At 53.5% G+C, this 26,304-nt stretch overlaps 1 protein-coding gene across 8 annotated transcripts in view; it reads left to right on the forward strand.

Annotated features, from left to right (window-relative positions):
- Positions 1-26,304, forward strand: part of TACC2 (transforming acidic coiled-coil containing protein 2) — a 202,951-nt gene that overhangs the window by 91,015 nt on the left and 85,632 nt on the right. For 6 of the 8 annotated variants that reach the window (XM_039250488.1, XM_039250483.1, XM_039250481.1 and 3 more), the window contains 2 exons: positions 121-246; positions 11,147-11,275. In XM_039250488.1, coding sequence (XP_039106419.1) covers positions 121-246; positions 11,147-11,275 — 255 coding nt within the window. The remainder of the gene's footprint in view (positions 1-120; positions 247-11,146; positions 11,276-26,304) is intronic. The other 2 variants (XM_039250485.1, XM_039250486.1) reach the window with 1 other exon arrangement.

Here is a 26,304-nt window from a genome sequence, read left to right on the forward strand (position 1 = left end):
GATCCTTCACTTCCTGAAAGGCCCTGCTAGGGCTCCAGATAAAATGTGCTGTTCAAACACGTTGGAAACTTTAAGGAACATTTCTGAGCCTTGGTTTTTTTTCCCTTCTCCTCTCCCCAGGTCACCTGTAGCAGATGACGTCATCCAGCCAGCTGCCCTCGAGGACTTGGAAAACCCACTGTTAGCTGCCTCTCCCCACCAGGGTGAAGCCATCAGCCAGGACGCCAGAGATCTGACAGCCCAGAGGTACGGTGGGGTCTGGGCCTGCGTCTGGCGGTGGGACCTGGGTCCCGGTCCCTGAGGCTGCCTCCCTCCTCTCCCCTCTTCTCCCCTGCACACCACCCCTACATATGTTTGCACGGCTCCTGTGCACAGGGCTGGGGCCTCTTCTTGGGGCCTTAGGGACACCAAGAAGTCCCTGCCCCAATAAGCAATATAGAGATTTGTTCCCTTGTGATCTTCAGGGGCCCCTGTTTAAAATAGAAGTCCTCTGGGAGAGAGGATGTGCTATTTATACATCTCCAAGGAATGACTCAGTTGGCTGCCTCTGACCTCCCAGGACACGAGCTGGGTTAGCTGCTTGCTTGGCCTTCTGGTGGTGGGGGGAGCAAAGGGGGTCCAGCAGCACCATGGGGAAAGGGACCCGGTCCTTGTGCCTTTGCTTGACTGACAGGTGTGGCCAGTGGGGGGGGGGGGTTCTTCCCTCACCTGCACTTGATGCCGCTGCACCCCCATAGCAACTGCACTGTGCATAACCCGCTGGCACTTTATTTAAAACAGGTTTGCTCAGAATCAGCCTCAAGACTTGGTTCAGATGCCAGTACACACACACACATGCACACACACACACACACACACACACTCCACACTCTCCTATCTTTTTCTGTATGCATGCTCCTCTCCGCCACCCCCTATATATATACATAGAGGTTTATTTAATACACACACACACACACACACACACACACACACACTCCTATCTTTCTCTGTATGCTTGCTCCTCTCCACCCCCCATATATATACATAGAGGTTTATTTAATACACACACACATTTTTCCATTTTTCTTGAGATTGAATTCACATATGACATTGCATAAGTTCAAGGTATTATGCACAGGTGTTTTAGTTTATGTTTGTATCAGTAAAGCAGCTCCTGTGTGCGATACCGCATGGCAACAGGGAGCAGGCTGGCCCCCGAGCTGGGGAGCTGGGGGGGCGCACCCACCCCCATTTTACAGGAGGGACTCAGAGGGACAAGGGGAACCACTGGATGTGGCTCTGTGGCTCCCAGAAGACTCACGTGTCATCAGGTCTTGTTAGTGTTTCTGAAGTGCCCTCCCAGCCCTGAGACTGTATTTTTTTTTAATTTTTATTTATTTTTTAATAATTTTTAATGTTTATTTAGAAAGAGAGAGAGAGACAGATTGAACACAAGCAGGGGTGTGGGGGGCAGAGAGACGGAGACAGAATCTGAAGGCTCTGGCTCTGAACTGTCAGCACAGAGCCTAAAGCGGGGCTCGAACCCAGGAACAGTGAGATCATGACTTGGGCAGAAGTCAGATGCTTAACTGCCTGAGCACCCCAGATGCCCCCCTGAGACTGCATTTTAAATGATTTGTCCCAGACCATACAACAGGCAGTGATAACTGCTCTTAAAGCTAGGGCTGAAGACCCCTCCTGTGCCCCAGGCACCGCCCTGAGTGTGTCGCATTGAGAGTCTCTGTAAATCCTCCAAATACCCCTCGGAGGTGGAGGTGACGGGTTCTGTTAGGAGCCCCTTAGCCATTTTACATATGAGCAGACTGAGGCTCCGTTTCGTTAGCATGCTCAAGGACACGTAACTAGAGAGTGGCCGAGCTGGGGTTCCAGGCAGGTCCAGCCTGCCTGCCACGCCTGTGTTCTGAACTTGACCAGCTGCAGGGGGAAGCAGGTTTCCTCCTCCCACAATGCATGGGGCTCCACCTACATCCCTGGCCTCTTTCAAGTCCAAGGAAGATGACGCATTGTAGAGCTGTGTCACCTCTGACCGTGACCAAGAGTGATCACAGGATGCAGGAAGGAACCAGTGGTTAAGTACAGATTTTATCTGTGCTGAGAACTTGGCCGGCTTTCTGGTTTTATGTCCCAGTAGAAAGATGCAGGTAGAGTTCAGTGAGCAACTTTGGCGCCTCGCCGATGTTATTGAACATTTGTCTGGAGTCGCGTTATCTCGGTTTTACTGGAAATCAGTAGAAAAGAGGCAGCGCTGATAGCAGCAGGGATCGGTCTGGCTTTGGTCGCCAACGGCTTCCACAGAATATTCATCATTCGCTGATTCTGTATTTGTGAACTTGCCTCTTTCTAAGATTTATTTGTAACCCCAAGATCAACACGCATTGCTTGTGGTCATTTGTGAACATGTGCGGAGCAGCAAAAAATCTGAGTCGCCTGGGACCCATGTTCCCAGCTGGGGTGGGGGAAGGCGCCCTGTCGTCGTCGTCTTCTTCTTCTTCTTCTTTTAATGTTTATTTATTCTTTGAGAGAGAGGGAGAGAGAGTGTGCTAGCAAGCATGAGCAGGGGAAGGGCAGAGAGAGGGAGATGCAGAATCCAAAGCAGGCTCCAGGCTCTGAGCTGTCAGCACAGAGTCCGACCTTGGGGCTCAAACTCAAGGACTGTGAGATCAAGACCTGAGCTGAAAAGTCTGACGCTTAAGCTACTGAGCCTCCCAAGCGCCCTGCCCTGTCTTCTTACTGCTGTTCTCATGCTGTAAACAGGTATCCACACGGTATACATAGGGCCATGGTTTTTTATAATTTTGTGCTTTTTGTTCATGATCTTTCTGCTTAAAATGGCCCCCAAGGGGGGGTGCCTGGGTGGCTCAGTTGGTTAAGTGTCTAACTTCAGCTCAAGTCGTGATCGCTCAGCCCATGAGTTATAGCCCTGCATCCGGCTCTGTGCTGACAGCTTGGAGCCTGGAGCCTGCTTCAGATTCTGTGTCTCCCTCTCTCTTTGCCCTTCCCCTGCTCACACTCTATCTGTCTGTCTCTCTCTCTCAAAATTAAAAAATAAAGATTAAAAAAATCTTTTAAAAATGACCCCCAAGGTAGTGCTGAAGATGCTGTGTAGTGTATTTAAGTGCATGAAGGCAGTGGTGTGCCTTCCATAGAAAATATTCATGTTAGATGAATATTTGGTGGTAAGTTATAATGCTATTGGCTCTAAATTCAATGTTAATGAATCAACGATATCTATTAAACAAGGTGTTCTCACACAGAAATGCACATAAAATAAGGTTACACAGTGATGGGTTGACAAAAATGTTGTAGTCCAAGGCTCAGAGGAACCTAATCCAGCTTAACCCGCTGGCAACATGGTTCAGAATTCCGCTCCCGTGACAACGTGATAGAATGTAATTACTGCGAGTAGCAAGTGTCAGCCGGACCTGACCTTGCAGATCCCAGGGAATAACCAGGAAGGGCATTCTGGGTGGGCCCTGGTGGCTTTTTAACCTCAGAAGTTGGCCCTGCCTCCCCACCCCACCTGTGTCACCTGCTGGGGCTGCTGTAGCAAAGGACCACAGGCCAAGGGCCTATAAACAGCAGACGTGTACTGTTCACGGTTCTGGAGGCTGAGTGTCCGTCAGGGTGGGGGCGTGAGGACCCCTTCCCTGCTGCAGACTTCTGGCCATGTTCTCATGTCGGGGTGGGTGCTGAGGAGCTCTGTGGGGTCTCTTTCAATTGATTAATTAATTATTTAGAGAGAGAGAGAGGATCTCAAGCAGTCTCTGCACTATCAGTGAGGAGACAGTCTCAGGGCCCGAATGCATCACCTGGCAGATCATGACCAGAGCTGAAATCAAGAGCTTGGTGCTCAACCAACTGAGCCACTCAGGCATCCCCTGTGGGGTCTCTTTTATAAGGGCACAAATCCCGTCTGTGGGGGCTTCAGGACCTAGTCACCTCCCCAAAGGCCCCACCTCCCACTTCCAGTGCATCAGCGGGTAGGATTCCAACATGTGAATTGAAGGGGACACACATATTCAAGCCACAGCACCACCCTCAGAGCCCCTTGCGTGTCCTGTGTAGGGTGGGGACTGGAGAGCAGAGAGGGAAGCGCACGGCTGAGGGAAGACTGAGACCGTGTGCTCTAGAGGTTTGCTCCCCCTAGGAGTAGGGTTGGTACTTTAAATTTAACAATTAAACTTAAATTTAAATTTAAAAAATATATTTTTTTTAACGTGGAACTGGAGGGTTTGCTCGAAGCCACCTTTCTCCCTCCCTCCCGCTGACCGATCCATTCTCTGGTGCCACATCCTTCCCTTACAAGAAGTCTTCTTTCTGACTTGGAAAAAAGAGGCACCCCCAGCTCTGAGGCGGCTCTCAAATACAATGAAAGGGTTCTGCGCGCACCCCCTCTCCATAGCGAAACTTGCTTCTTCCCCAGGGAAGAGCCTCGGAACCCGCTCGAACCTGGTTGGGCTTCAGACCTTTGAGAACATTCTGCAGATGACTGCGTTGTCCGTGGCCCATCTGTTCAGTATCTTCAAGACCGTTTTTAAAGCAGCAGGATTGTTTTTTAAATAAAACTTCCCAGCTGGACCACACTTAGTAAGCAGAGTAAAAACGGGGCACTCTGCTTACATCCTGGAAGTTCTGTGCTTTTCCTTTAGCCAGGAATCCCAGCAGAGAAGTCTCTTTAAACCTTGAGGGTTCCCTTGCACACAGCTGGAAGGCACTCACCTGACTCCCATCCATGGAGGTTAGACTCTCATGTGCATCCAAATTTACAGCACGCATGGCTGCCCTGCCCCTAGGGTCTCGGCCTCGGGAGCCCTGGGGGGAGCCTAAGACTCTGCATTCCTAAAAGACCCCAGGTGGCGGTGCTGCTGGTCTGGGGGCCACACCTGGAGAACGGCGAGGTGAGGCAGGGTCGTTGTCCTCACCTGTCTGGGCATCCGCAGCTCCTCCGGACCGGAAACATCTGCCCAGCTGCTCCTGGCCCGAGTTTCTGGTTTCCAACGTCGGACAGGAGAGCCAGGAGCGGGCGTGGCTCCAGCCGATGTTGTGGCCTCGCTAGAGAGTTACCACATTCAGAAACTTCGGAATTTTCTGAAGTTGAAAAGTACAGGGAATTCATGCCGACTTACAGCTTCTGTTTTTCCTCTTGCTCCAGAGTCACACGGTGTACTGTGATGGCAGCCGTTTGCACCGAAAGATTTTCCGCTGTGGGTATGCGTGCGTGGGCTCAGCTGCCACGCAGAGCTTAGCCAGGCCTTTATTTAAGTGAGCACCTTATTGTAAAAACTGCATGACAAAGTGAAAGCATTATTGCTTTTTTTTCTTTTATGTTTATTTTTGAGAGAGAGAGAGAGACAATGCGTGAGCAGGGGAAGGGGAAGAGAGAGAGAGGGAGACACAGAATCCAAAGCAGGAGCCAGGCTCTAAGCTGTCAGCACAGAGCCCGATGCAGGGCTCGAGTTCATGAGCCCTGACATCATGAGCTGAGCTCAAGTCAGACACTCACCCTACTGAGCCACCCAGGTGTCCCCTATTTTTTTTAAAATTTAGAACAGGGATCACCCAAAGATCTTCTCTAAATAACAGAATTCCAAAAAAATAAATAAATGAATAAAAATAAATAAATGACAGAATTCCTTTGTGCTGTTTGAAAGGTATGGGTTGGGGCACCTGGTGGCTAAGTCAGCTAAGCATCATCTGATTCTTGATTTGGGGTCAGGTCGTGATCCCAGGGTCGTGGGATCAGGCCCTGTGTTGGACTCCATGCTGAAGGTGGAGCCTGCTTAAGATTCTTCTCTCTCCTTCTGCCCGCTCCCCTGCTTGCACACTCGCACTCTCTCTCTCTTAAATAAATAAATACATAAATGGTATGTTAAAGGTACACGTTTACAGATCCAGTACCCAGTTGGCTGAGTAAATTGAGGAGCATCTATGTGCTTGGTCCGGGGCTTTGAGTTTCCGCACAACTTGCCGTGTTGGCAGTGTTCAAATATTGCCAATTTCGTATCTCAGATGAGCGCGTGATTGTGTTCTTGTCCTGGTTTTTCCTGGATCTTGAGCAACTTGACCTGTGTAGGTAGATCTTTCCCTTCTGAATAAATGGCTACATCTTGGCGATCTGAGACCAGTTTCCTTCTGTTCTCCGCGTGCCCCTCTCTGCCGTCTCTGTAACCATGGAGCCACTGGCGCCTGGTGGGAATTAATGACCCAGATCAAAGGCCCTCGGATAGCTCTGCGGTGGTGTTTACGACCTTTCCTCGAGTTTATTAACTAGACGAAGTTCTGCTTGGATCAAGCTTAGAAGTGATTTCCCTTCTCTGAGCATAGGCTTGCTTTGTGGAGGGAAACGGGGTAAGAATGTTCTGGAAAGGAACTGATAAGCCAGGTCAGCAGCGTTCACCATGTGGGGTCAGCCCACAGCTGAACGTGTGAGGGTCAGGATGTTTTGGGCCTGTTCATGCTCTTATGTGAGCTGGGTTTCACATGCTGGTTTATCTCGAGGGAAACTAGGAATAGCTTGAAGGGCCTGCCTTGGAGTTTCCAGCCGATTTGCAAGCCTGTCTGGGCACCTTCGGATTCAGGCTTTGCGGCAGCTGCTTCTCTGACGAGGGCATCTCCCACTGCTGAGACTGTCTTATTGAAGCGCAGGCCTCTGCTGGCCTGCCGTTCAGGACCCCGACCGGCCGAGCTTAGCTTCTCCAGGGCAACAGCGTCGAAGTACTTTCCTCCCCCGGCTTGCATCTGACTTTCCATCTGAGCTGAATCTTCGGCCTTAGCCCTCGCCCTCTTACGTGATCGTGTGCGCTTGGGGATTCAAAAAGGAAAAACCAAGAGCCTGCGAGGCAAGACTGTTGTGCTAATACCTTCCAGATGGCGATGTGAAATGGGAGATAAGATGCTGTCGCCCATCTGGCCCGACAGGACGTGGTGTGTTCTGCCTGGGATATTGTCACCCTCCGTGACAGCCAGGTCACTCCAGTGTCTGTCTTCGGACAGGGGCTTAACGTGGCAGCTGTGGCCAGCCTCTGAAATGCAGTTCACTATCAGGTCAGTGGGGATCTGCCAGGAAGTTCTCAAGAGCCCTGAACAGGCAATGGAAACGTAACGGTTACTGACAGCATCTCACGGGGGCTGGACTCACTGGATGGTCCGGCGGAATGCGAGCCCCGAATGGACATGGTCCATGCGTCTCAGGTCTTGCGTGGGTGGAAACTGCATCCAAATGGTTAGTGGGACCAGTTGTTGTCTGTGGGGACCTCGGGGAGGTACTGAGTCGGAGGCAGTGAACTCTGACCATTAGCCATGACCCCTTAGGGATCAGCACTAGGAAGGATTCTAAGGTCTCGTCCCCCTCTACCTAGCAGGAAGGAGTGCCGTGATCAAGAGTCCTGTCTGTCTGCTGGCAGGAAGTCTGGTGGCTTATGTGCCCTCTTTCTGTTAACTCCCCTCTTTAACAAAAAAGGCTTAAATTACATCAGCGTTTCCTTCATCTCCCAAAAATATAAACACACCGTGAATTTGAATTCAGGTTCTTTGTTATTTCGCTAAGGCTTGGAAAACACTAATTAATTCCTGACATGGGAAAAGGGATCTCAGAGTTTTAGTGAAAGGGCCTTGAGATGCCCTACCCCCGGCCCATTTCACAGGAGAAGAAATCAAGGCAGGAGAAAGCAAGCACCTCGAAGGAATGAAGTGTGAGGCCCGCATCTCCGAGTCCTGGCCTCCTCTGTGCTGTCTTGGTGGCCGTCCAGGAGCTCCCGCTGGGGGCTGGCAGGTGCTGGCCATCGCCAAGGGCCCGGCTCCCTGAGAGCAATGTCTAAGGACGACCCCTTGCTGGTCAGGGAGGCGGGGGCAGAGACAGGAGCTGGCACAGAGGGGCTGAACTGTCCCCACCATCTCTAGCAACACTGTCCCCCAGCGGCCCAGGCCTGGGGGTGGGGTGGGCGATGCAGGGGCCCCGTGTAAACTCCTGCTTGGGGTCGGGAACCAGGGCTGGCCCTGTGGCGTGCCACCCAGGCAGTCACCCAGGGCCCTGTGCTTATTTCAGTGCTGTGCTGTGTCCGTCCTGAGATTCTCCATCCTTCTGGCACGCGGGGCTCTGCATTTTCATTTTCCGTTTTGCCCTCGAATCAGGTTACTGGTCCTGCCTCAGACTGGGATTCCAAGATGGCACAGTTGTCCCCGCTGTCACTGGCCTATGTGTTGGGGACGCAGGGAAGGAGCTGTCCTGTGTTGAGCACTTTTCACATGCCAGGCTCTGTGCTGAGGGCCGGAGAGGCCCCAGTGGCCGAGACTTTAGTAGGGGAGCAGGACACCTTAGCCAAAATCGGGGTCCGGCCCAGCCTGGCCGTGCGGGGTGGCCCGTTACCCCCACCTGGGGAAGGGGTAGTTTGGTGTCACCTCAGGATGATTATGGGGTGAGCTGGGAGGGGGCAAGAGATGTAGGCATTCAGGGGCATGGTCTGCTTGAGCCAAGGCACAGAAGCAGCCCAGAGCCTCAGGGGGCCAGCTTGGTGGGGACCATCAGAGAGAGGGAGAGGACAAATCGGTGTGAGGGGACAGAGCGGGACGTACAGGACCCCTGCTCAGAGAGGTCGTAGCTGTCGTCACCAACGGGGGTGGCGAGGACAGAGAGGAGGTTCCGGAAGGAGAAGGAGGTGACTCAGCAGGAAGGGTGATGGAGAGGTGAGGGCAAGCCCAGCTTCTGGTGCTGGTCTGAGTCACCGAGCGTTTCCCTGTTGGGGCCTGACCCCCCCCCACCCCCCCGGCCCCTGGCGATGTGCCAGCAGCCGGCTGGAGGCCGGGAGGGAGGGGGGACTCTGTTCTTACGGGAGCAGTTGATTCATTTGTCTGGTACCTTTAGCTCAGAGAGCCTGGTGCAGGAAGGGTGTGGCCCTGGTGGTGGGACTGGCAAGAGGAAGGGTGAAGGACGCAGGCGCCGTGGCCTCCAGGCTGGAGCCGAGGGGACCCCAGTGTTCCCAGGGCAGGGGAGGACCTGTCAGCCATGGGCACGCTCCTCAGCGGAGTGTGACTGTCACTGTGCTTCGCCCCGTGGATTTGGCTTTGCTCTGAGGCCACAGATCCCAGGCAGTGTCTCCCATGCCCTTCGCCAGGGTTTTCAAAGACGGAAATCTTCCGCTGACCTTTGGTAGTATTTTCTGGAAGCCGCAGAAGACCGTCTATACCGCCTCCCTCCAGCTCGCATTAAATCAAATCAGATCCTCCTGGGGCTTGCCGAGGATGGGGCGCGGTTGCTGTCGCTCCTTTAGGAACTGAAATCGTGGACTAGTAAGTAGTGGGGATTTGTCAGCGGCCTGTTCGCGCCGAGGAATAGGAACACGTGGAGCCTTCCAACGTGTGACGGTGGCTCCCCAAGGAGCTTAAAAGCCCCAGTAGTTTGCATTATGCATTTTGAGTCATTTCTTTACAAAAATACATTCTTTCAGCCACCGTGCAGTTGTTCTAAGTAATAGTTTAACAGGCGAGGTGTCGCTCCATCTATAAGCCCACTTGGCACTTTTGCGTGTTCCGTCCAAGCGCGGGCTGTAATTTTTGTCCACGTGTGCATTGGCCTTGCTCCGGGCTCGCCCATGGTTGTTGCGCTCTGGCCTCTGTTTTTCTCCTCGTTTCTGCTGGGTTTGGTAAAGAAGGCATCACAGGCAAATGGTGACATTTGCCACAGAGGGCTGTTGTGAGGGTTATTTGAGCTCATATGTGTAAAATCCTTGGCACAGGACTAGGTACCTGGCACTGCGCGTGCCGGACCGGCCACCGACCATAAGGTCCCCGGGGCGGGGCGCACAGGACCGGGAACCCCGGACCGGGCTCCCAGTAGGGCTGAGCTTCTGCTGTTTCTGTGACTGTTGATCGGTAATGCCCAAGCCGAGGCGCGGAGGCCGAGGGATTGCTGGCCTGGAGAGTGGCAGCAGCCCAGGAGGGGGGCCGGCCTGGCGGGAGCAGAGCAGGCGAGGGCCAGGGCGGGGGTTGAGGTGGAGGCGGGGGCCTGCAGGGCTTGCTAAGCAGAGACAGGGAGTGGGGACGAGAGTACGGATTCTTCCAGCGCGTTGAGTGCGAGGGCACCGCCGGCCGCTGTCCTCCAGACCGGGAAGCCAACCACGTAGGTGGAGCTGTGGGAGATGGGTGGACGGGAGCAGAACATCCTTGACCCTGAAACCCAGGCGTCCTGCCTGTCTGCCGTCTGGGGGCTTCCTGCCGGGGTTCACACCCAGAGGGGAGAAATGAGTCCTGTCCCAGAGGCCCAGAAACCTCCGACCCTGGCTTCAGCCTCGGGCCTGGTTTCAGGCTCTCTCTGCTGAGTCACAAAATTCTAGCTGGGCCGCCTTGGGCTCTGCGAGCTTCCCTGTGGGCAGCAGAGTGGACAGCTGGGGAGAGGCCGGGAGGGCCAGCCCACCCTGAAAACCGTGCCCAGGCTTTCATCTGTAGATGGAACCGCGCGCCTTGCTTTTTGCCAAAGTTGAAAATCAAACCTGTTTTGAGCTCTTTGCTGGAGAGTGTGTTTGCAGGTGGTGGTCAGGGGCCCTGTCTCCGGGTATTTCCCTGGATGTCCAGCAGGGGGCACTCACCCACTGAATGTGGCATGTTGCTCTGCTGTAGCTCTCTGAGTGCCGCCCCCCACACCCTCCACCTCTCAAGGGGTCCCCACCGGACCCTGGTGCAGGGTCCTTGGTTACCTGTCAGCCTTTTGGCCTTGGCTTTTCTCAGCCTCAGGTTTTAGGGGTGTATCCCAGGGAGTTTGCAAAGCTGTACTGTAGCTCTCCATTCACAGAGTTCATTGCCTATAAAATACAGTTGGCAATGATCATACAAAAGTCCCCTCCTGAAAACAAGAATTACACAAGACAACTCGCAGAGTGTCCTGAGCACCCGCACTGCCTCCCTCAAAGAGATGCAGGAAGCTAACACACGTGGCATCCGAGCGTGGCCAGGGGCCTGCAGCGGAGGGGGCCTCCGCTGTGTCTTAGCAAAGGCCCCAGGGACCTGGGCCGGGAATTGAAGGAGGCCACGTGCTGGGTCTTTACACAGCCCATTCCATGTGTGTGGGGGGACTGGGTGGGGCGAGGGGGCCTGATGAATGCACCATTAAAGAGCCAAGTTCCACGGGGGAACTATTCTCCCTTTGTGCCCCCAGCCCCTCCCCAGCTGCTGCCCGTGCAGATCTCGCTCCCCGAGCCTCAGGACATGTGCCTTCTGCCCCAGCTGCTGACAGAGCAGAAGCTTCCGGTCTCTCCTGCCCGACTACGGCCAAGGACTTGAGCAGGTATCGTACAAAGCTTGCCCTCCACGGTTGCTGGAGAGGAGGGGGCCCTGGTGGTCTCTGCCTCCACAGGCTTTGGACTGAGCTGCACCGGGGATGGCATCAGCAAGGTGTTGACAGTTTGGTTCTGGGATGTCATGAACAGTCATTTGGGCTGCAGCTGATTTCAAGTTTAACCTTGCAGGCAGGTGTCTGTGTGACCGTGGGGATGCCCTGTGGGAGCGAGTGTATTATCAGCGCTCTCTGGGGACGCAGGCCCCATGGGATGTACATATACAGACAGACCGAGAAATTTATGTTAAGGACTGGGCTCATGTGAGTCTGGGACTGGCAAGTTTAAATTCTTCAGGGGAGGCCGGCAGGCTGGAGGTCCGGAAGAGCTGAGGCTGTAGCTCAAGTCTGAAGGCCATCTGCTGGCAGAGTCCCTCTCCCGTGGGGGCCCTCAGTTCCCATTTATTGATTTATTCACTCACTTACTTCTATCAATATGGACTCATGGTTTTCTATTTTAAACTTCGGGTTATAATAAAATAATACTTTACTCATTTTTTAAAAATTTTTTAATGTTTTATTTATTTCTGTGAGAGAGAAACAGAGAGGCAGCGTGAGCAGGGAAGGGTCAGAGAGAGAGGGAGATACAGAATCAGAAGCAGGCTCCAGGCTCTGAGCTGTCAGCACAGAGCCCTATGGAGGGCTCGAACCCACGAGCCGTGAGATCATGACTTGAGCCGAAGTCTGACGCTTAACTGACTGAGCCACCCAGGCACCCCTACTTTCCTCATTTTTTTGGCCCAAATTGTCTTAGCATTTTGGCCACTGGGCCATGGGCTCCCAGGGCTTTATGTTGAGGGCAGATAGAGATACAATCAGATTTGTGTTTTTATTTTTATTTTTTTAATGTTTATTTACTTTTGAGTGATAGAGTGTGAGTGGGGGAGGGGCAGAGAGAGAGAGAGAGAGAGAGGGAGACAGAGGATTTGAAGTGGGCTCGGTGCTGACAGCAGCAAGCTGGACGCGGGCCCAAACTCATGAATGGTGAGATCGTGACCTGAGCTGAAATCGGACACTCAAACTGACTGAGCCACCCAGGCGCCCCAAATTTGCATTTTTAAGAGATTTCTCTCTAGCTGCCTGGCAGGGCGAGACTCATTTCTGTGCTGACCTCAGCCCCTCGTCCTGAGGCTCTGTGTCCTGACCGGAGCCCAGGGCCAGAACGAGACCAGGCGCAGCAGTGGTTACGTTGCCTTAAGAACACCACCCGCTGCACCTGCAGACTGTCGCTAAAACCTCTCTCTCTCCTTGGCTGCTTTGAGCCACGGGGCTGTGGCCTAGATCCAGGGATCCAAATAAAACTTGTCTTTTCCCCTCTGGCGCGGGTCCCCGGAGGTTCTCAAGCTACGTTTGAAAAACGCACCGATGAAAATTTCATTTTGCTGCGGTGGAAGTTGTTGCTTCCCGGGCCTGGGCCGGGGACTCTGCGGTCCTCGTTGCTCTCACGGTTCGGAGATCCGTCCTTCATCTGTTCCCCTTTGCAGCCTGGCCTCTCCGGCTGGAGCCGGCACGCCTTCTTTGTGTTTTCTCCGAGCTCAGGCGTGGTACAGCCGCGCCCCCCACCCCTGTGGTTTTGTCGTCCCGTCTTTGGGCTTGGAGGGGAGCCAAGGGTCAGGGAGGCCCGCTGTCTTAACAAAGAAGGTCCGGGGCACATCTTATTACCGAACCGACAGATGTTCCCTTCCTGCAGGCGTGCTGGGTGACTTCCTGCTGCCTCGTCCCGCTTCTAGTGGCTGCTGTGGAAATGATGACACAGCCCCACATTTCCAGCGCAAATGGCTTTCCTCCGGGAGTTTTCACACCCCCTCCCTTCCCCCATCCCGGGTGGTAATCGTTAGGGCACAAGCCTTTGGGAGAACAGATGTGACTTTGAGAGAGGCCTTGGGGAGGAGAGAGCGCTACATGTGCAACCCCGCCTGAAGCTAAGGGCTCGTCCGGGGGCGGGGGTGGGGGGAAGACACTGTCCACTGCGGTGGCCGGGCTTCTGGCCTTCCCTTGGCCTCCAGCCCCGCCCTCTGCAGCCTCCACACTCAGCAGACCCCCGACCCACGAGAGCGATCTAGAGAGCACCGTGTCGTGGTGAATGGAGCTCTAGGAGGCTGCAGCCGGGCGGAGACTCATGCTAAAGAATGTCTAGCAATGCAAGTCCAAAGCCCTCACTGATGCCAAGGCAGCAGCAGCTGACCACGGGGTTTTGGAGCCTCCGGAGGCTTGTGGCAAAGAGCCTGGTGTGTCGGCACCTGGGCCAGGGGGTGTGAACCTAGCAAATAGCACCCTTGTTTGGAACTGACTGACCTGCTGGCCAGCTGGCTGAGGACAGCCGTCCCGCACGAATTGGTAACTTGGAAGCCTGGCCAAGGGGCTGCCTGGAAAGACCTGGAAGAAATGAGCTAGAGAAGCAGCTTCTTAGAAGTAGGAAGTGGTTCAGTGCTGATGCGGGAGATCCAGGGTGCGACATCCCTGAGAAATGCCGCCCCGAATTGTGGTCTAGGACTGGGGTTACAGGCAGGTGGCCTTGACTCACCGGGTTTCTGGTGAGATGCACCCTCCCCCCCCACCCAGGGCCCTGCCTGCACTGGGCAGCCCCAGATTGCTCCACACTTCTCCCAGCCCTGAGAGATTTTCCTGGCGGGAGATGGGCTGCATGCCTCCCTCCCCCCACCGTCGGTGGCAGCCTCTTCCCCTCCAGGTTAGAGACATGAGTCCCTTGCAACATGCTCTGCACCCGCACGCTTGGATCCAGCACATCTGCCCGCTCGCAGCCCAGTGCGTAATCCCGTAGCGGGCTTGGGACTGTCCTCTCTGTTTTGTTTTTGTTTTTTTTAATGTTTTATTTATTTCTAGGAGAGAGAGACAGCGTGAGCAGGGGAGGGTCAGAGAGAGAGGGAGATACAGACTCCGAAATAGGCTCCAGGCTCTGAGCTGGCAGTCAGCACAGAGCCCGACGCGGGGCTTGAACCCACAAACCGCGAGATCATGACCTAAGTGAAAGTCAGACGCTTAACCGACTAAGCCACCTGGGCGCCCCAGTCCTCTCTGTTTTAAGCATGTCGGGTTGCTGGGCTGGGCTGGGCTTCGCCGAGGGGACTCAGGTCTGATCCTGCTCGTTCCTTATTTACATAACCACCTGTCAGTACAGTCACTCTCCTGCCTGAAGGACCCATTTCTTACGGGGCAGACGGGGCACGGATATGCCGTGGAGGGTCCCCCTCCTGGCGGGACAAGCACAGGCCATCCGATGTGGGGCTTCGGGCTGCTGGTCCGTCCCATGATGGGAGCCGGCGTTTGGGCAGCCGGGCGGGCGTGTCCGGAAGCTGCACCTTGCTGGCTTCGGCCGAGGGGCGCAGTGGCGGAGGCTGCGGCTTCACCAGTGGAGTCCGTAGCAGGTGGCCGCCTCCGTGTGGGCAGAGCAGGTGGGGAGGGGTGGGGCCCAGGACCCCAGCCCCTCTTCTGGAAGGGAGGGTGGGCAGCCTGGTGCGGCTTGTCTGGACGCCCCGGGAGGGCCTGCAGAGCCTCAGCTTTGCGACCCCAGCTGGACGGGAGTCCCGGGACCCCTAGGGCAGCCTGGAAGGGAGTGCGACCTGACGTGGGATTCGGCGAGGAGCCAGTGAGGGCGTGGCTGGAGGTGCCCAGCCCAGCTTCCGGAGGGTGGGAGGTTTCTGGGAGCGCCCCTCCATCCCTGGTAACCCCTTGTTCCTATATGATGTGGGCTGCCATGTTACGGTTTTCGATTTTTGCACTTGAGACAAAATGCTGCTTTTCTTCCAAGACGAGCATATGCCTTAGGGCCTCCAGACCGAGCTGGAGGTGGGAAGAGGGGCATTGCCAGCAGCAGGCAAGGCAGAGAAATAAACCCGAAATCCACGGCACGGCCCCAGGGAGGTCGGGCGGGAGAAGGGCTTCTCACCAGCACTTGCCGGGCTCAGGGTCCTTTCCCGCCGGGCGTGGCTGCTGCCTGTGCTGCGAGTCAGGAGATGCCGTCACGGGCCTGATACTGCAGCTGCAGGAAGTGATGAGTGCTCTGAGTCTAAGTGGATCACATAGTGAGGTCCTCTGCTTTACTTACTCGTCGTCTGTCCATCTGTCCGTCCGTCTTTCCGTCCATCCATCCATCTGCCCGCTCCCTACCCCACGTGCGCTGTGGTGCAAGGGGAGGAACATAAAGTTGGAGCGACTTGCCCCGGGTCCATTCATGAGCTGTGTGACCTTAGACAAGTTCCTTGACCTCTCTGCGCCTTAGTTTGTCCGTCTTTAAAATGAGGCTGGTAGTACCCACATCTTGGAGGTCATTGTGAGGAGAAAATGGGAAGAATGGAGCTCAGCGCTTGGCAAATGGGAGGCATTTGATGAATGCAGGCTCTCCCCTGACGTCCAGCCATGCTGGGAGTGGGAGGGAGGGGCAGGGGGGTGGTACTGAGACAGACACAACAGTGATAACTCAGCACAGAGACTCTCTCCAACAGGATTGAGAACAGAAGAGCCCGAAGAGAGTGCCCCCTCTGCCTGGCGGAGTCGGGGAGGCTTCTGGGGGGGGGGGCGTGTTGTCATGGGGTTTCCAGGTGTTTGCTGAGAGTGAAGAAGGAAAAGGCCCCTCAGGGAGGGGGAGCTGTGTGCGCCGCGGCTCCGGGGGGAGGTGGGGGTGCTCAGCAGATTTAGGCAGCAGGTCAGGAGAGCCTGGCTGGACCGGAGGGGGCGACACAGGTGCCTGTGGGCTGAGCAGTGAGGTTAGCGGTAAGGGACGCAGGCATGGTGGGCGGTGGTCAGATTTGGGGGTGGGCCTGTAGCCAGGCCAAGGAGTTGGCTGGGACCCACAGTGTGAAAGAAAGCTTGTTTCCTCTTTTCTTTTTTTTAATTTTTTAAACGTTTATTAATTTTTGAGAGACAGAGACAGAGTGCAAGCAGAGGAGGGGCAGAGAGAGAGGGAGACACAGAATCCAAAGCAGGCTCCAGGCTCTGAGCTGTCAGCACAGAGCCCGACACGGGGCTCGAACCCACGGACCCTGAGATCATGACCTGAGCTGAAGTCGGACGCTCACCGACTGAGCCACCCAGGTTGTTTCCCCTTTAAAGCAGGGGAGAGTCAGGAGTTTGGTTGTGGGGAAAATCTCCAATGGCCAAGAGGAGCCTGGGTGGTGAGAAGAGGCTGGGTGGTGGGGCCAGTGGAGGTTGGTACTTTGGGCCAGGTGGCAGGTGATGGTGGCCTGAACCAGGGCAGCGGCTGTGGGGCCTGAGAGGCGCTGAGTCTGCCTTTGTGGCTTGCATCCCCCCTTCCTTCCTTTTATCTTTCCCTCCCTTTCTTCTCTCCTTCCCTCTTTCCTTCCTTCCATGTGTGTAGCGCTTCTGTGCAGGCATCGCAAGCTGTTGCTGGGGACACAGCAGTGACCCCGCAGACATGGGCCACACTTCTGAGGGGCTCTGCAGGGACAGCGGTTCCTGGGCTGGGCTGTGATTCCAGGCGGGGACTCGCAGGACAAGTCACCCAGGACCTTGGGTTCAGCACCGGCACTTCCTCGCCGTGCAGCCCACGGCTGGGGCTCGGGAGGGCAGGGGGGTAATTCCACATGTCTTTCCACCCAGTGTGCAGTCCTGGCCACGAAGCAGGGGACCGCCGGCTCTTTGGGGACGGCTTACCCACTCTGTGCCCCAAATAAGTGCCTCTTCCCCTGACTTTAAAAATCTATCTCTGAGCATCCTTGCCTGGTGGCTTTGTGAACCATAGGATCCTGTGGCCTTTCTCAGGTTTAGAAAAATGGGGCTCCCATTTTTATTGTCCATTTTAAAGATGGGAAAACTGAGGCCAAGAGTGGTCAGGACCTTGCCTGAGGTCACAAGCTCTGAGAGCAAAGCTGTGGTGGGAGCCGGTTGGGTTGGGTGTCCCAGGAGACTCCTCCTCCAGGAAGCCTGCCAGCTTCTAACTCCTCCTCCTGAGTGAGGAGCTCTGGGCTTGGTGTTCCCAGGATGCTGTGAGAGTTAGTGAGGCGGGGACACTGAGTCCTCCCCAGGACAGAGTGACTTCTCACTGTTCCGTGAAACAGCACAGCAGCAGCCGCAGCTGACATGTACTGAGCGCTTGCTGTATGAACATTTTGTAACTTATTTCATTTGAGCCTTGCAGTGTCCATGTTGGTGGGAAGGTTCTACTGATTTTTATTGCACAAATGAGGAAACTGAGGATCAGAGGGGTTCAGTAACTTCCTCGAGTCAGTTTAGAGAGTCAGGTAAATGAGACATTTCCCCTATTACCCATTAATCTTTCTGAATTAGGTGAGTGAGGAAGAGAGTTTAATTCAAACCTCATTCCTGGGCACTCAGCCTTCCCCTCCCCACCAAAATCACACACACAAAAAGCAACACTTGTTGATGGGGGGGAGGTGGTGTTGAGGTCAGGGAAGCTGGGGGGCTGGGGTGAGCGGGGACATGGCTCTGGGCTTTGCACATGACAGCGGTGGGAAAGACCTAGGATCATTTCCATGATTTTCTGTAAGCTCTGGCCTCAGTTGGAAAGAATTTCGGTTTTGGCCTCTCTCCTCTGTGCCCCTAATTACAGGTCTGTCCACCCGGATACCCACCCATCCCTATGTCCACATGGTGGTCAAGAGCCTCCCCCGTGCCCGGCTCTGGGCTGAGCATCGGGCATTCCGGGGGGCGTATGGGAGGTGTGGCCTCGCCCCTCCAGGAGCCCACCCTGCCCAACCTTGTTTCCTAAGGAGACACTGGACGCTAGGGATGCTGGGGGTGGCACCCTGGGAATGAAGAGGGGTCAGAACGGGCCCCTCTGCAGACAGACGCTGACCTCCCAGAAACAAAGGAGCCACACCGTGTGGGGGATCGGAGGCGTGTTCCCGGGCTGGGCGATCACTGCACCGTGGAAATGGTCACGCCAAGCAGGAACCTGCATCTCTTTCTGGATTAATAACCTAGAGATGCAAAACCAGGTAAATACACCAGGTGCCTATTCTGCATCAAAACTGAGGAAGTACCAGCCTCTGAGCGGCTAGGAAACCTGGTGGTACCTCTCACGTGCTTCCTTAAAGTCAGCGGGATGAAGCAGGAACTGGGTCAATCTGTTGTCATGGAAAGATTGTCTTCACGTGGACAGATGAGTTCCTGAAAATCTGAGTATTTCAGGCAAATAATCCCTTATCTTCAGACACGGTTATGGGCTAATTGCATCCAGTGACGACTAGACAGGGTGCAGGGTGCTGCAATTAGACAGGCCTGCTGGCAAGGTGATGGGAAGAGGGAAATATTTTTAGGGCTTGGTAACGCACGCACACACAGACACACATCTGTGCACACGCACGCACCCGCGCGCGCACACACACACTCTCTCCTCAGCCGTTATGCTAATTACGTGATCAGTAGGTGCTCACGATGCTATTTCTGGCCCAGCCGCTCTGGAATCTGTTCCGTCACGGAGCCTTGAGTCAGCAGTTCTGGGCCCCCACCTCCCCCTGGCGCCTGGCTCTCGCTGCGCCACTCACAATGGGGACAGCCCCATGTCAGGCTCTGTGTCGCTGCTGCTCGATCCTGGAGCAGACCAGCTGCCCTGTGCCCTGCCTAGTGAGGGGGCGCTGCTGGGGACGCCACGGGGACCCGCCCTCTGCTCATGGTGAGGGAAGCAGCAAGACACTTGGACCTTCTGACTGGGCCTGTTTGTGTTTTCATCTTGGAAGCACTTGCCCCAGACGGGCCTCTTTGGAGCCATGGGCGAGAGCCCTCTCCCGCCACAGATGATGGAGCCCAGCGTCCTCAACCTCTTTGTCATCCTGGCAGCTGGGAGACCCCATCTCCGTTTACAAGAGAATGTTTCCCTTTCTTTTTTTTTAAAAATTTTTTTAATGTTTATTTCTTATTGATACAGAGCAAAACAGAGCATGAGCGGGGCAGGGGCAGAGAGAGGGAGACACAGAATCTGAAGCAGGCTCCAGGCTCCGAGCTGTCAGCACAGACCCCGACGTGGGGCTTGAACCCACAAACCATGAGATCATAACCTGAGCCAAAGTCAGACACTTAACCGACTGAGCCACCCAGACGCCCCCGGAATGTTCTTCTTAAAAAGCCTCTTTTCTCTGGTACCAAGTAGCCTCTAAAACCAGGAAGCTTAAGCTGCAGAGGAACTCAGTGGATTAACATATCAACATGCAAGCCAAATACAGTATTAAATCTCTCTGAACAGGCACTGAAAAGTGCTTGTGGAATTTTCTGTTCTTGGAAAATATTTCCCCGAGAAGAAAGATGGGTAACCCTGGTGATGTTCTTGATCTCAAACAGAGGCAGTTAGCTCTGGTCCGGGCAAGTCTACCGCTTTTCTCTTCCCAGGTCTAAATGAAACTTGACTTTATTTCTAAGTACGGGCTTGAACTTTGGAGGTCAGAGTTTAATTGGGCCCAATGTCCACCACATTGGTCCATCCACCCTGTTTGTTTTTGCCTATGATCTTTTTAAAAAAATTTTTAAATTTATTTTTGAGAAAGAGAGAGAGACAGAGAGAGAGAGAGAGCGCGAGCACAAGCGGGGGAGGGGCAGCAAGAGGAGACAATCTGAAGCAGGCCTTGAGCTCTGAGCTGTCAGCACAGAGCCCGAAGTGAGGCTCGAACTCACCAACAGCGAGCTCATGACTTGAGCCGAAGTCAGACACTCAACCAACCTAGCTACCCAGGCGCCCCATGTTTTTGCCTATGCTCTTAAACCTATTGTATACCAGTAGTTATAGGAACAATCTGGATTATCTAAAGACAACTGTTATCTGAGAAAGGCCACTTAAAATGAATCTACTTCATAAGTCAAAGGTTTATGGGAATAGTGGGGAAAAGGTTTAATTGAGAGTTTGCCTGGAAAAAAAACATGAAAAATTATGAAAATGGTTTATTTTATTTTTAACAAGGTGTAGGCTTTAATGATAGCCATATATTAATACTTAGAAAAGGGACACCTGGATAGCTCGGTCAGTTAAGCATCCGACTTCGGCTCAGGTCATAATCTCATGGTTCATAGGTTCGAGCCCCACATCGGGCTCTGTGCTGACCGCTACTAGCTCAGAGCCTGGACCCTGCTTCAGATTCTGTGTCTCCCTCTCTCTCTGACCGTCCCCTGCTCACTCTGTCTCACTCTGTCTCTCAAAGATTAAAAAAAAAAAAATTAGAATGAAGAGAGTTCTGCCGGTATTATTCCGACAGATTTTCACGGCTGTGATTTGCTCACCTCACATCTGACTCTTGCAGCTCAAGCAGAGACCCTTCTCTGTAAATACACAGGGCCTTAAACGGTTTTCTGAAGGGCTTCTCTCAGCTCCTTGATCTTGACATTGCCTCTTGGCAGCCATCTTCTTCACCTTCCCGAGTGTCTCTTCTTCAGTTGTTCACAGAATGCCGTTTGTCACGGCTTCAGGTGGCCTTTGAGCACTTCCCACAGAATCAGCTTCGGTGACTTCACGGTGTCCTGCATGTTCTGCTAAGGTCACAGCTTCCTTTGCAGTTGGTGGCATCGTATTTGCCCCGACAGTCACTGAGGGACCACTGGCAGTCACAGAGACAGCCAGCAGGGCTCCCTTCCCTCTCTGAGGGAGGGCTGAGGCTCTAAGTCATTGCTTCGTTGCCAAACATCCCCCTAACGCTGACCTTCGCGTCCTTTTCCAGAACCCTGTTTCTAGGACAACATGGACGGTGGGGACCCTCTCCCAGGGACGGGGCAACTTGAAATACAGCCTCGGTGAACCTCTTCGCTTTCTGATTTTAGCGATTGCTGGGGCAGGTGGGGGAAGGGAGCGGAGTAGCTATTGCTTTGCTTGTGGAAGCTGCCTTTGAAATTGAATGTTGTATTGGTAGAAGGGATTCGTTGAAGGTGTGGGCCACCATATTCACGGGAATTATGTGAACCATGTAACTCATCATGATCGTTTCCCTTTTTGCTTTGGCTGGAGACTTAGGGCCAGACTTGCAGCTTATTCCACCAAGGGCTTCTGGAATAACCTTACCCTCTCTGGCTTTTATACACCTTTTCTACCCGAATTTCTTCTTCCTCCCTCCTTCCCTTTTCTTTCTTTCTTTCTTGAGTGTGGGTAGCAGGGGAGGGGCAGAGAGAGAGAGAGGAGGAGAGAATCCCAAGGAGGACGGAGCACTACGTGGGGCTCGAACCCACGAAATGGGAGTTCATGACATGACCTGAGTGGAAACCAAGAGTTGGGCATTTAACCAACCGAGCCACCCAGGTGCCCCACTTTTTTGCTCTCTTGAATTGAAAATCCTTTTTAAAATTAGGTAGGGTTGGGGCACCTGGGTGGGTCAGTTGGTGAAGCATCTGACTCTTGATTTCGGCTCAGGTCATGATCTCGTGGTTTGTGAGTTCAAGTCCTACATCTGGCCGGCTCTGTGCTAACGGTGCGGAGCCTGCTTGGGATCTTCTCTCTCTCCCTCTCTGTTCCTCCCTGCTGTGTTCTCCCTCTCTCTCAAAATAAATATATAAACTTTAAAAAAAAATTTAAAAACTAAGTAGAGTGTATTTTCTAAAAAGGTTATCTCAGGACTGTGTCTTACAACTTCCATCTCAAAAGCGCTGAATGAATATGATAAAGACAGATGTTGAGGCTCTTATTTTGTCTTCTTGGATGTGCGGTGTTTGTGTTAATGATTCCTTTCTCACATGACGAGAATAACTTAAGTTTTTCCTGGCCCCAGAGTTTTCTCCATCAGCCTGCCTTCCTTCTGGTAGGAATCAAAGATTAAAACTGTAACCTGCATTCTCCATTTAGAAAGAAAAGTGAGTCCTCTCTCCCTTTACTGATTTCTCGCACATTTTGGGTGCCTTTTTGGGTAGAACAGTAAAACCCTCAGCCTCCATTTTTCATCCGGACAGAATTGAGAGAATTGTCCCCAAGAAGAGTAGTCTTCGGAGCTGTCTTTGTTTCAAAGGAACCCTGGACGGTCTCACGTAGATACGGTAAAGATGGCAAGGAAGACATAGCATAGATGAGCCCTTGCCAAGAAGAAAGCGAGAGAACTTTCTGGAAGGGTTGGGATTTTACCTGAGCTTGCGCTTCAGCCCAAGAACACCACTCAGGCTCCTGAGGGTGAGCGTGTGAGGCTGACTGTTGGAGTCTAGAAGGTTGACAGAAAGAACCCATCAGTCTTCTCCCCTTTCTCTGTTCATCAGACGATTGAAGATGGCTGCCAGGACCTTTGCCCACGCCTTCTGAGGTGTCACACCGCGTGTGTTTGTGGAGCCTGGCTGTGCGTAGGGCACACCGTGTGGCTGGAGAGCAGAGTGCAGGTGTAGACACACGGATAAAGTGGGTGGGACAAGGATGCGCCAAAGCTCCCACCTGCCAGCCATCGAGAGAAGTCTGGGACTGACCCTGCCAGGAGCCGGCCCGGGACTGGGGCTTGGTACATGGGAGGCGTTGCGAGAGCCGGGGAAGGTGGGGAGGGCGCCTGCCTTCTCAGCAGCGAGGTCACAGGGAGGACCCGGCCCTGCTCAAGTACAGGGTGGAGCAAGTCACAGGATCAAGGCCAGGATATGGAATTGGGACTTCTTCCTGAAGTCAGCTTTTGTGGCAAGGTTCTGTGACATCCAAGCTGTGACTGCAGCATCCCTCGACCCCAGGGACGAGGATCCCAGACCTGTAAGACCCGGTGGAGAATGTGCCAGCTTGTGTCACTCATGCCCGCACCTGGTCCTGCGTGCCGGCCGGATCTGCTGGTCTCGGGCTCACGTTCACGTGTGGCCGCTGAACTTGGACCACACGCAAGGGCTGAAATGGAACAGCTCCCAGCAACTGGAACCTTAGCGGGGGCGGCAGTGAGCACAGAGTCGTGCGACATAGGCTGGACTTTGGGGGCCTCAGACGGAGAACAAGGTGCACGGCAGCGGTGAAGGTAACGGTCAGAGCTGGAGCCTGTCTACAGGCCAGCTCCCTAAAGGGAAGGTTTATGCAGTTTGGGGCAGCCCACCCCTCAGTCCCCCCCACCCCCCCATGGTGTACTGGGTGGTGGTAAAGGCCCGTGGCTTGAAGAAACAGGACCTGGGCCTTCTCTATCCGTGTTTACATTCTTGGTGCTCTCCAGGTAGAATTTTCTGTGATCTGACTTACTTTTCTTTAGCATGTGCGCTTGGGCTAATTAGCAGTGCAGGGGTCCACAGGTCCTGTTTGGAGAACATGGCTGCTATAGCAACTGGAGGCTTCTCCGAGGCCACAGTCAAACAGAGCAGCTCAAGTTTGTTTCTCTTGCAGTATTGGAGGTGGTTCAACTTGCTCGCCCATTGTGAGTGTGTCTCAGTCCCTCAGGACTCAGTGGGATGTAAAAGCCTTGGGGCACCTGGGTGGCTCAGTCGGTTAAGCATCCGACTTGGCTCAGGTCATGATCTCACAGTTTGTGGGTTCGAGCCCCATGTTGGACTGTGTGCTGACAGCTAGCTCAGAGCCTGGAGCCTGTCTTCAGATTCTGTATCTCCCTTTCTCTCTGACCCTCCCCTGCTCACGCTGTCTCTCTCAGAAATAAATAAAACATTAAAAAAATAAAATAAAATAAAATAAAAGTCTCTACCCCATAGTTTATCTCTTAGGTACAGGCATTTGGCAGGTGTGCTGATCTTTCTGGTAGATATCAGTAAGTAACGTGAGGATAAACTTGTCTTAGTCAACGTTTATAGGCCAGGTACATGGCAAGGGCATTAACGTGTATTGAATTGCTAATTGTTTTAGAAGTCATGGGTGCATCCCTTGATTTATCCAGGTTTCTAGGGTGTCTTGGGGACATCATTAGGAGGGTTGGCAGTTGGGCCTGTCTAAGCAGGCTTAGCCTGCCATCAGGGTACAGGAATATGTGTGCTATGATCCAGAGGCCCCAGGAGGGGCTGGCTGAGTTCAGGGTGTCCTTGCAGCCACTGTTGGGAGCTTCAGGGGCCCCTGGTTTGCTCTGGTGGGGACATGCTTTGCTTGGCGCAGGGACCCAGCTGGGAATGAATAGATGGGAAGGAAAGCAGCACCTCTTGGAAGAAATGTCAGGAGTAAGCAGAGGGGAACCATGAATGGCATCCATAGCCTCAGCTGCAGACAATAGCCTGGCCCAAGTGGGTGCTCAGTGCAGGTGTGGATAGCTGAGGGAGTGGATGCTTGAAGTGCCAACTACTTGCATTTTAGTAATTCCAGATGGAATGTGTGCTTTCTTGCTATATGAACCCATGATTTAACCTTTGCGGAAAGATTTTGGGTGAGATGGGGTGAGAGCAGGAGGGGGAGGCAGGAGAGGGGCGTAGGGGGTGGTGTCTGTGTTATATGCAGTTCTCTTGATAAACCACGACCCAGGGCTGGGTCTACAGAGCATTTATGGCAGGTCAGATGGCTCTGGACTGCTGTTGTTCTGAGTTTCCTTGGTCTGGCTTGAATGGTTTGTCTATCTTTTCATGTTTTTTTAAGTTTATTTATTTATGTATTCATTTTGAGAGAGGCAGAGAGAGCATGTGGGAGGGGCAGAGAAAAAGGGAGAGAGAGAATCCCAGGAAGGTTCTACACTGCCTGCACAGAGCCCAATGTGAGACTGGAACTCATGAACTGTAAAATGATGACCAGAACCAAAATCAAGAGTCGGGCGCTTAACCAACTGAGCCACCCAGATGCCCCATATCTTTTCACTCTGTTAGCTGTTCTTGGTCCTATCAGCATATGTTAAAGCAGCTCATCTTGGTCATCTTGGGCTGCTGGACCGGGTGGCTCTAACAAAAACATGCATTGCTCACAGTTCTGGAGGCTGGCAGGCTGCCAGCATGGCCGGGTTCTCCGGTAGAGCCGTCTTCCTGGTCCGCAGAGGGCAGCCTTCTTGCTGTGTTCTCACGGGGCAGAGACGGAGAAAGACAGGGAGAGAGAGGGAGAGAAGAGAGCGCAAGCACCTGACCTTGGGGCACACCTGCCACCCACAGCTGGCCCTTGTCCCCTGGAATCGCTCTCCCTCCCCCGCTTTTTTAGTTTTACATTTTCTGTCAGCTGAGTTACTACAGAACCAGATTTGTTTAATTATGTCCCAACTGAGCATCAAGAGGCCCTAGATGAGGGTGTGAGAAGTCCTTCTGGAAGCGCACTACACACACTCGTAATGCGTGCACCTCCGTAGCATCGACTTCACCGGTGCCCACGTTGTATTTGTTTTTCCCCTGGTTCTTGGTGGCATTTTTGGCATCACCGAGTCGGTGGCAGCCTACTAAAGGCAGCGTCATTGCGTCATGACATTTGAGTTGTTGGGATTTACATAAAGGCATTTCATTTTATTGTCTCCTTAGTTCCTTAAGGGCACTACCTTAGGGAAAGATGCTTCTCATCAAGAAGGAAAGAAAATTAACACTGCTTGGCACCGGTTAAGGGCCTGGCCCTGGGACCCTAATTTCCCAGTACCAGCTCAGGAAGCAAAGACTCAGGATGGCTAAGGGGTTGGCTCCAGGCTATACCGCAAATGAAGGACAAGTCAGGATTTGAATTCCGGTCTCATGTCAAAGGCCTCTCCTGGTATTGCCACAAACCCTCGGCAGGTGAAGACCTTTGGGTGGTGCTGTGCTTTTATGTGTTGAGAACCAAAACGGTGATGAGTTCTGGCTGTGGCTCTTCATTTTTGTCGTGCCGAGTTTGGCCATACCCTTGGTGCCCAGGGAAGGGGTCACTTTCCTCAAAATCTTAAGGCTAGCTTAGTGCCTATGAAATTTTCAGCTCAAAGCAGGAAGTAAGGTTGCTTGGCCTCCCCAGTGTACATGGGGCCCAAGAGATCCGCTTTCTGGCAGGAAACAAACCCTGATAGTGCCAGAGGCCAACAACTTCCGGCATCTTCGCCCCTAGATGACACCATGCGCCAACAGTGAGGGATGGCTGCCCAGCACGTGCTTTTCCAGAGCAAGCCTTATCAGGCCACCTGCACAGCGACCCAGCTGCAAGACTGACAAAGTCATTAACTGTCTTCATCGAAACGCAAAAGTAAACCTTCTCCCGGTTTCCTGGAAAT

The sequence above is a fragment of the Hyaena hyaena genome, unplaced genomic scaffold, assembly GCF_003009895.1.
Source record: "Hyaena hyaena isolate Hyena2069 unplaced genomic scaffold, ASM300989v1 scaffold_367, whole genome shotgun sequence".
In the NCBI taxonomy this organism is placed as follows: Eukaryota; Metazoa; Chordata; class Mammalia; order Carnivora; family Hyaenidae; genus Hyaena; species Hyaena hyaena.